Source organism: Rhinolophus hipposideros, assembly GCF_964194185.1.
Source record: "Rhinolophus hipposideros genome assembly, chromosome: 8".
Taxonomy (NCBI): domain Eukaryota; kingdom Metazoa; phylum Chordata; class Mammalia; order Chiroptera; family Rhinolophidae; genus Rhinolophus; species Rhinolophus hipposideros.
Window position 1 is genome coordinate 7,181,209 of NC_138054.1, and position 10,638 is coordinate 7,191,846.

The following is a 10,638-nucleotide window of genomic DNA, read 5'->3' on the forward strand; positions in this document are numbered from 1 at the left end:
CGGCCACTGGCAATCGTGTGCTTCCTCAGCTGGGCACGAGCCCAGTTCCTCTAAACCTCACCTAGAAAGGACCTCTGCTTTTTAGTTTATTAAACACACACACACACACACACACACACACACACACACACACACACATCACCACCACCACCACCACCACCACCACCAACAACAACAACAACAACAACTTCCTCTTTCTTTTCTTTCAGTAAAGAGAATTTCAGGGAAATGGCTAAGTGTCCTAGTTGAGGCGAGTCTGCTTGAAGATGGTAGGTTATCAAGTGGCGTGTGAACAGGTGAATTTATCACCTGGCATCATGTGTCCCTTCAGGTACCCCTGAGGACTCGGCCAAGAAAGCAGGCTTGGGGCAGGAAACAGACGACAGCCCCATTTCAAACAATAACTTTTATTTTATACTTCTCTATACTTTGTAGCAAATCGTTTTTTGCTGAGTTTAATTTATAATAAACTTTTTAAATTACATCTCTCTCTCTTTTTTTTAAAATCAAGGCTGTTTATGTCAAAATCTTTTTTTAACTATATTTTAGATTAACATTTAACATTCCCCCCCTTGTGATCTATACCGTTGGATATTCAGGTATTACTGTATGTGTAACAGCTAAAACAAGAGAGGAGAAAAAAGAAAGGCAGTGGACTTGGAAAGATGCCTCAATAACAGTAGGTAAAGCTGAACCTCTCAGTGACTTTAGCAGCATTTCTCGCAGCCTTTACCTCTAACCCGAGATTTCCCCAATCTTCCCTTTCTCCCTCCTATCCTTAAAACACAAAGCCAACAATCTGTCCTTTCATTTTTCTTGAGGAGAAATGTGCAGTGGAAATGATCAAAACAAGATACTGTGGAAGAAAGACGTGAGCGTGAATTATTCACCATATGCTTCCCTGTGGACATCTCTCTTGAATTCATTCCCCTGGCCTTCTCCTCTCCTCTTTCCTTTAGGAGGAGCCCATCATTTGTCATGTATTAACATGATTAGTATAGTAGGTGGCCCAGGGCCGTTCCTGAGATTCTTTTGCCAAAAATAAAAAATAAATAAAAAAAAAATGGGGTGGATTTGCCGTTTTCTTATTTTTATGTGAAGACAGACTAAAGCTGAGGTCCGATTTTGGCTGTGCTTGCTTGCTCACTGACTGGTAACATTTGGCAAATAAAACACACGGAATCAAACGGAATGAAAAAAGAGAACCGGGATTTCCCACAATCCTATAGGAGTGTGTTCAGCATCACAGAGAATCACAACGTCCCCAAAGAACGAATGGATCATCCTCTCGATTTCCGGGAGCATGGAGTGCGTGTGGGTGGGCGCGCGGGGGGAGGCGCCCCGCGCTCAGAAGGAGAGCCAGGTCGCTAAAGCTGCCGCGAGAGACGCCAGGAGCACTGGGAGCGCCGGGAGCAGGGAGCCTGCCGCCCCGTTGCCGCTGCCGCAGAGTTCGAATAAGCTGCCTTGGATGTTGAGGTTTTTGGATTCTTTTCTCAGTTTATCCCACATATCTTTCGCCCCTTCCTGGCAATCCGTAAGGGCGGTGACCGTGCAGCTGTGGAAGTCCTCCCAGTATCTGGCGAGGAACAGAACAAACAGAAGAAGCAGGTTCATTGGGGGCGCGCGAGGACCCCGGGCCTGCGTGGGGGAGCCTCGGCCCTGGCGGCCTCGCCAACCTCCGCGGGCGACCCCCCCCCCACCACCACCCCGTTGGGGGGCCAGCCAGGTCGGCTTTCTCCGGACCTCGGACCACCCCAGAAGAAGCCGTCCGAGGAGGCTGCCCCCGCCCGGGTCTGACCCCTCTCCCCGGGGGCCCGCGGGGGCCCCGCCGCCCGGAGCCGGGCCGCACCCGCTGCGCCGCGCTGGCACCTCGGCCTGCGCCAACAGATTGCTCGCCCTCCTTGGGGAAAGCCAGGAAAACTGTGCTAAGCCGTGCAAGCTGCCGCCCATTAATGCCTCTTAGCTCGCAAGATGGGTACTGGCTCCGAGCGCAGCCCACCCCTCTCTCACTTTCCCACTTTCTCCTCCTCCTCGCCCCTTCAGTCTCCCTCCCTCTCGGCGCTGCGGTACTTTTTCGCCCGCCTTCGCCCTCTTTCTCCACCCCACCTTCCCTTCTCTCTTCTACGCTTCTTTGTCCTCCTCCTTTCTCTCCTCTCGTTTTTCCTCTGCTCAGTCCCTCACTTCTTGCCCATCCTCGCTTGCTTCGGTCCTCCGTGGCCCCTCGCCTCAGATTCCGTCAGGAGGCTCCTCCTTGCCCGTCGCCTCCCCAGGGTGGGTGAGTGTTAGTCCCCAAGCCACTGGGACCGGCTTTGTAAACCTGCATTTGCAAACCTCTATGCACCCCACCCCACCCCCCGCGTGCTTGGTCCCTCTTCTTCTCCTCCGCGCCCCCAGTCTTCTTCGTGGGCTTGGACCCCATGAGGCCTCGTCCCCAGAGCCTTGGGGGTGTAGTGCCCAGCCCCCCCAGGCCGGACTCCATGGCTGGCGCAGGGCCCACCGAGGCCAACCTTCCAGGCACCGGGCTCCCTGTCCTTCCTTCCTGTCTCTTCCGGAGCCCCACACCTCCCTCAGTCGCTTCCTCCTCCTGGACTTAGCTCCTAGCCCCGCCCCCACAACCTTCATCCAACCTGTCCTTTTTTATTGTCCCCCTTTCTTCTGAACACCCAAAATAGATCCAAAGACTAAATATAATTTCAACCCGTGATCGATTCCTGGGGCGCTGTCTCCTTTCAGTGCCGGGTCGATCTGTGTGTCTCGGTAACTCCGGCTGGCTTCCACCTTACAGGGCCCAGAGCCCCAGGTCACCAGCGACCGCTCTCCAGGCAATTTGATTGTACCATCTCGGATCTCTCCCTTCTGCTCGCTAGCCTGTACTGCAAGCGCGTTGAAGGCAGGACCACGTTTGATATATCCTTGTCTCCACTCTCACCCCCTCTTCTGGCTAATAATAAAATTATAAATGCTTGTTGGATTGCCTTGAGCTCTGGCTGTTTTCTAATGACCTTTTGAGTCTCTGATTTATGAGACTGGGGGTCCTGGGGTGTAGGGCTTCCAGGTTCCTCAGTTGAAGATAAATAGCAAGATTTAAAGAAAAGAGGTAAATGGACAGCAGTCTGCTTAATTGCAGCTCCCAAAGGATGTCTAAATCTCTCCTTTCTTTATCTATGCCCAGATGGGAGTGGGGTCCTCCTGGGAGAGACAAGGTGGAAAAGGACAGACATCCACGTGGTACTGGGAGGAGGTGGGCTTCAGCAAGGTGTCCCCAAAACCAGCGCCACCAACCAGGTGGGAGCCCCAGCCCAGCGGTGGCCTGCGACCTCTGGGAAGGGCCCTCTTCATTTCCATTTTTCAGGACCAAAGTCCTGCTAAAAAATTAAAATAACTTGGAATAACCAAGTTCTGGTAAGTGATGGAGGATTTGGGAGCTGACCTGTATTTAACATTTTGTTGTGCTTTATACATACATTCTTACCTACCATAAGACATTTGGAATTACAGTACGTAGGTATGCATTCCAGACCCAGAATTTTGTCCCTTTCCTGATAGGAAGGTACTAGCTACTTAGCTTCTGTGGCTCCTGGTGTTTTACCAGAGTATTTAGGAAAATGTGTTGCAAATTGACCCTGTTTAATTACTCATAATTTAAACAAATAAACACCTACCCCAACCCACCCCCAAGAATTAGAGAGAGAGGAAGGGCTTCACTTTAAAAAAGGTAGTGCAGCAAATAGTCACTCCAACCTCTGGGGAACAAGGCACACCTCTTGCCTTGATTTTATTGGAAGGGCCATTATGGGGGTGGGGGTGGGAGTGCTGTCAGCTGTTTTTGAAAAATAAAATACAGTAAAAGTGTGTATTGCAGAGGATAGGGGTATTTCTAAGGTCTGCAACAGATAAAATATCGCTGGTCCACCACAGTCAAGCTCTGCTGGTCACCTCATTTATGACTGGGAGGAGTGCTTTCCAGCCAAGCTGTGGGAAAATGCCACTGGGCTTGGTCATGAACTTCCTGGCTCTCCTTGGGCCTTTAGCTGTGCTGGCCTGGGGATGGTCCTGATGCAGGAAGAGAGGAAAACAAAAAAACAATGAGGGTGACTACCCTAGATCTCAGAAATGATTACAAACTCAGCAGTCACTGGATGCCCAGGACACACTCTTCTTGGGCAAAGTCACTGGCACCAAACAAAATATTGTTTCAGTCTCTCTCCTAGAAAGAGGAAGGGGACCTGTGCTCTCTTGCCTGCAGCCAACTTTCTAGGTGAACGGGGCGGGGTGGGGGTGGGGGGAGTTTGAATCAGGAGAAATGAACAAAATAGGCCAGAGACCTTCCTTTTAGGCAAACTTAGTATTACCTAAAACGCTCCTTAAACCAAAACCAACTCTTCTTCAGAGAGTACTGGGCCGACCTCTCATTCACGCAGAAAGAGTGAAGACTGCCTTCAAGCAGAGCGAGGAACTCGTAGCAGTTCTCCCTGTGCTTCGCCCTGGCTTCCAGCGCGTGGAATGCACGCGCCTCTGTGCCTGCCGGGGAGGCCTCGGAGGGCTGCGACTGGGCCCCCAGCGGAACAAGCCTCCTCTGCGCAGCCCACGCTATAGCGTCTCCTTGGGCAGTGCGTGCAGGGCTAGGGTCTGAGGGCAGGAGCCAGAAGGCGAGAACGTGCGGATTCGCGTCTGCGTGGATCTCCGACTTCAGCAGCGCCCCCCAGAACAGGAACCTAACAGGCCATAGAGGACACTTACGTGCACACGGTCTTGATGTTCGTTTTGTCGTCCAGGCCCTGCGGGTAGTTGGCCATGTTGTCGCCCAGCTTGAGCAAACAGTCCGAAAAGCCCTTAAAGACCGCATCGCACTTGCCTGCTGCTCTCACGGCCTGCACCAGGTACGCTATGGGGAGGAGGGGACACCAGTCAGCAGCGGCGAGGTCCTACCCTGCAGCCTCACAGCCCGTCCGCCCCCCAACTCAGCGCGGCTTCTCCCCATCGAGGGAGCAGTGTCCACTAGCGCCCAGCCTCGGGGCGCGACATTGTTACAGGTGAAGAAAAGTTGTGGCCCCAGAATGACTGACCTGCCCTCACCTACGCGTCTTCTACCGACTGTCGGTGTCTCAGCAGGGGTGGGGTGGAGGGTGGGGGTGGGTGGGCGGGCCTAGTCGTGAGTCCGTTCCGGTCCTGCAGCTTCCTCCCGAATCTCGCTCTGTATCTTTTTCTGTTTCCTCCATCCCTTCTTCTCACCTCCCTTTCCTCCTTTATTTGTCTCTTTCTACTCACTCCCTCCTTCGTTTCCCAACACTTCCCCAGCAAGCCTGGGCACGCCTCTCCAAGTGCAATCTTCTATTTCTGAGGTGACAGGGAGGGGGGAGGGTCCCAGCAGAGCGGGGGGGGGAGAAGAAGGGGTAGGGAGGCGACAAAGCATGGGGCCACGCAGCTGAACCTAAGGCTACATCATGCGAAAAAGCCTCCACTTGGCGCCCGGTCCTTAGTGGGCGCTCAGCAAACACTGCTGAATGAATAAATTAATAAAGTCTCTGGAAGCCACCAGCAGCCACCCGAACAGATTGGTTCATTATAAAACTGATTGCCTATCGTTCAGCGTGTGTTCCGAGTGAAATCCTCCATGCACCCTCCCCGCCCCACTGGAGAGTGAGAAGCTTGGGCATCTGGGGACTGGGCAGGGGTGACGCGTGGTCTAGGGCAGTCAGGGTCCGGCAGGGTCACGGATGTGTTTGCGCGGGTGACCTCCGCTCAACCCCGCAGAGGCCAAATCCGTGAGCCTTGGGCCTCCTGCTTCCTCTTTCCCTCAGTCCGAGGCTCAGCTCCCCAGGCCACGTTCTTAACGCTCCCCTTCTTCCCAAACTGACCACCACTCTAGCCAGTCGTGGGTGAGACCTTTCCTTTCCAGGCCCAGCCCTGCGACAGAGGGCCCAGATTGCTGTTGCCTGGGGCTCTTGGCTTCTAGCTCGGGGCTGCCTCCAGGGAGGGGTGGTGGGGGGCGGAGGGGTGGTGCGAGGAGGTGATCGGGGAGGAGTAGGAGGGGACTAGAGCCAGGCCGCACACAGCTCCACGCTCCTGGCCTCAGGTCGGTCAAACCCTGGGGCCCGGGACCGGGGAGAGAGACAGGCTCCAGACCGCGGATGCGCTGCGGTGGCCATTTCTCTCCGCTCCAAAGCCAAAGAACCGGGCTAAACGTTTGATGGCAAGAGGCCAAAAGCACCCGGGGTGCAAGGAGGGCGCGCACAAAGCGCAGACCTGCGCTGTTGGGGAGAGGGGAGGGGAACGATTGTGAGACTCTTCACAGAATCGAAATTGGCCTTCAATGCCCATGACCGTAAGTGCCGGCCCCTTCCTGGGCAGTGTTCTGACCGCTGCAGCTAGTGTGTGGATGTCTCCCGGGAGGACCGTACCCCTCCTCGCACCCCCCCTCCCCCGCGCGCCGCCCGTCCCCGACGCAGACAAGGGGGAAAGGTGACCGAACCTGCAGCAGTCTTCAAGAGCGCACCGTTTGCAAATTGCTGCAGGGAGAGTGAGGCGGGCCTTAAGCTTTCTAATCCGGAACGGGAAGCTCTGGGGAAGCGACCAAGGTTAACTTCGACCTCGGCTCAGGCTGATAGGTAAACCTTCATAAATCTCCCGCCCCCCTGTCCCCCCACCACGCGAAATATTCAAAGCCCTTGAGACTGCAATATCAAATAGAACCCTGGGATAGAATAAACGAATGTTTGTTCTAATAGGAATTTGGTCACAATGAAACAAATCCTACCCGTCGTTCTCTATAATGCATGCCAGAAATGCAGCTTCGCAGCGAAGAAACGAAATAAAATACAGTCCATCCACCCCCCACCCCCCAGATTCCCGTCTCTCCTAACCCCTTTCCTCCACCCCCAAAACTCGGTGATGAAAAAGTAGCCCCTAAGATGTACTGACAAAATTTTTAAAGGGGAAGCGGGGCTTACTACTTGGCGGTAAGCGCTCCTGTCACGTTATCTTTCTAGGCGCTGCTGGAGAAGACCCTCCATACCGCGCATGTGTGAGTGTGTGCGTGTGTAAAATAAGTCGTGAAATTGTCTGTTTTTTTTTTTTTTTTTTTTTGCAACTATGACTCCTTGGTCTCTAGTTGGCTAGGGGAGGCCTGGAGCTTGCGCTAGGGACGTATTTTGCAGGCTCCCATATCGCGCAAATCGCAGTCCGCGCGACCCTCACTGTTGTTCCTGAACCCGGCTCCAGCGAGGCTCGGGCGGGCGAGCCAGGCTCCTTCCCGGTCCTCTCCGGCGTCCTTATCTTGTGCCATTTCCACCCGTTTGTTCATTCATTCGTTCGACCTCTCATTCACTCCAAACTTCCTCCCACCGCGTCTTCATTTGCGTTCATCGCCCTCTCCACCTCCCGGTCCCTCCCCAGCCCCCACTTTTCTTCCCAAATGTCAGTGATTTGGGACAGCTCCCAGACATGAATTAATAAAGATCGAGGTTATGGTGGGGAAAGGGCAGACATTCAGGGACAAATTTGTTCAATTTCAATTCCACAGCCAACAAAGGGTCGTTTTGGGGTTGAGGTTAGTGTGTTCCAAGTGTATCCATGCACAATCACTGTCTGTTTTTTTAACCCCCTCCCCAAAGTAATGTTAGTGCTCACCGGGAAAATAGAGCCCCAAACTTACGATTAAAATCTCCATATCAAAATAACTACTGTCTTCTGCTCTCTAAAAATTTGCAGGCAAAATGCCACATTTACTTATTTGCAACATTTAAGAGATTTGCTGCAATTAGACACGTTCTTTTTTGCAGCTCTTTGCATTAATGTCGAAGATTCGAAACAACCAGATTCAAAACATCAAGTCATTTCTCAGAATTAAAGGAAAACGCCAACATCCTGCATCCACACAATCTAAAACCCTATAATGTTCATGCAAAAAAATCAGATACTCAAAATCATGTCAAATGCATTAAAAAAACTCACTGCAAAGAATCCATTTTATTGTATAGATAACTCCAAACCCAGTTTCCTCCACATTTCTCATGAAGAAAAATGTTATGCATTTCATTTCTTGCCCTAAACCAATTTCCGAAAGCCCCCCCCTCCCCAACCCAAATACTGCAAGGATTTGTCTGCAAAGAATGCTACAGCCTGAAGTGATAGGAGGCAACAATTCCCTCGGTCTCCAGAAAACCCGTTTGAAGAGTTTCTATTTTTTCTCTTGTCCATTCTATTAATAATCTGCTTCACTTTCACTTTTAGGCCACGTTAATTAATGCTCTGACCGGCATGAGAAAAGGGGTTTCTAGTTCTCCCTTCCATAACCTTTTCATTCTGGCTGGAAAATGTGAACTTTTGAAAACCCCACGACAGTGTAACTAGGACTCAACATTCCTTAACATAAAATAGGGACTACATAAATCCGTTCGTAATCAACCCCAAACAAACAAAAATAATAAACAGCCGATATGACATATTGCAAACACTTTTTAACCCTTTCCTACATATAAAATACAGATGCCTATGTGGAAAGAAACAGGCAAACGTTCATAGAAAACTATATGCACATACATTTGGCTGAATTCAACCTCCTCAATAAGCACATTAAAATATGTATCCTGGGGTTCCCTATCATTTTCGATTTGCCAACCAACCGGTCTGCGGTGTCCGGTGCAAACGCTGCAGCTAGGAAATGAGGGGTGGGGGTGGCGGGAGAATGACAAAGTTCTAAATGCAGCAGTCTAAGCCCCGAATATCTTTGCTTTCTGCACATAAACTTTCCAGTTCTAGTACTAGCTGCCTAGCCATCTTGTTCCTGCATTCACCTTTCGACCCTTCAAATTAATACCTTGCAGTATCGCAGGGGCCAATGCATTGCCCCAGAACGCACCAAACCTGGTCTAACCCGAGCAAGGGAAGCAAAAAATGGACGTGCGCTTTGGAAAGAAAGGGGGGGAAATCCCCTCCTGAAACGGCTGGCCGCTCACATTTCCTGGTGGATGTTTGGAGTCTCTTAGAAAAACCAACCCGGGACGTGCTAGTCCCTAGGAACCGATGTCCCCACCCTTGGGGGTTTGCGGGCTTCTCCGCACCCCCAGGTGGCTGCGGGCCAGTCGGACCCCTCAGCGCATCGGCCCGGGTGGGCCCGGCGGCCACTTACCTATTTGCACCGCGAGGATCAGTGAAATATATCTGCCGTTCAACTTAAGTCCCATCCTACGTTTAGTCAAACCATTTGCGACCGCAGACCTTTAAATAGTTAGTTTAGAGAACGCGGGGGAAAGCTGAAAAATAGGCATTGCCAACAAGTTCCAGGAGCGACGAAGACTTTCTGCACCAGGAAGGCAGAGGAAGGAGAGAGAGGGAGCGAACAAGAGAGAGAGAAAGAGAGAGAGAGAGAGAGAGAGAGAGAGAGAGAGAGAGAGAGAGGCTGAGGGAGAGGGGGAAGAGCTGGGAATGGTTCACTCCATTAGGAGGGGGCGGAGGAAGTACAGCCTCACGCCCACGAGCAGGCCTGACGTGGGGGATGACACGGAATGATTTTTTTTTTTAAATAAAGACACCTTGGTAGAGAATCGCCATTTATAGTCATCAGAAGCTGGAATTAATCAGATATCTTCAATTAATATGCGGATCCGAAGTCTTGCCTCTGGGGGTGATCACTTCCCCACCCCTGCGGCCACCCCCTCCTCCTCGCTGTTCCCGGTCCCCCAACCCCGCCCCCTCCCTGCGCAGAACCGGGGCTCCCCTCCCTTCCCCGCCTGAAGCCGGGGAGTCCTGGCTCGCCCACTCGATTGTTTCAATCTGCTCCCCCTCCTCCATAAGCTCCACAGAGAATCCATCCCCTCCCTACGATGCAGTAAGGTTTAAAGGAGCGGGAGAGGGAAAAACAGCTAAACCAGCTCTGTTGATTTGAAACTCCGTGCGGGTCTTCTGCAGCCTGGCCCCTGCACTTGCCTACCCTCTTTTTCTCCAACCCAGCGGCTGAGCTCTGGGAGCAGCCTGGAGCGCGTGAGCACACATTCACGCACGTACACCGCACGCCCGCAAGCGCAGCCCAGCTTCCCTGTGCCCGCCCTCACACACTGAACGCAATCGTGCGCGCAAATCCAGGCCTTGAGGGTTTGGTCTGTACCTGTGGGGCCCTGAAATATACACAGTGTGCCCTCTGAATTTCGCCAGCTCCGAAGGCCAGAGCCGGCCAGAGGCGGCTTCAAGAGATACAGCGACACCTGTTTTTGGGTGCGAGGAAAGCTCGGAGGAAGGAGCCTCTGCAAAGACAATTACCGGATACTAGAGATTTACTAATTCTCAGAGCGTTAGGAAATTTCCGAAGTAATGGCTAGTATGCGTGCTTCCTTCTGATCCTGATGCGCCTCTTGGGGTTGTTGGGTGCATACACACGCGCACACACGGACATCACGTACGCACACGCACACTCAGACACACACACTCAGACACACACACGCACACACACACACACCTGCACTGCCGTTTGGATGTTAGGGCACAAACCGGGTGTAGCCGCAGCCTACTCTGCAACGAAGTGCTTCTGCAGCTGCGTCTGTGCTCTGTGCAAAGTGCTATCCACGACAGCTTGAGTTGAGAACGAAAAAAACAAACAGGGCTAGTCCCTTTCTCAACACTGTTAGGCTTTCCTTTTCAGCA

At 52.3% G+C, this 10,638-nt stretch overlaps 1 protein-coding gene across 1 annotated transcript; it reads right to left on the minus strand.

Moving 5' to 3' along the window:
• Window positions 1-387: 387 nt before the first annotated feature.
• Window positions 388-9,651, minus strand: NRN1 (neuritin 1). Its single transcript, XM_081058023.1, has 3 exons — window positions 9,131-9,651; window positions 4,741-4,885; window positions 388-1,576 (listed from the first exon to the last, which is right to left on the minus strand). The coding sequence occupies exons 1-3, from the start codon at window positions 9,183-9,185 to the stop codon at window positions 1,348-1,350; spliced, it is 429 nt and encodes a 142-aa protein (XP_080914149.1). The 5' UTR covers window positions 9,186-9,651; the 3' UTR covers window positions 388-1,347.
• Between the last annotated feature and the right edge of the window lie 987 nt (window positions 9,652-10,638).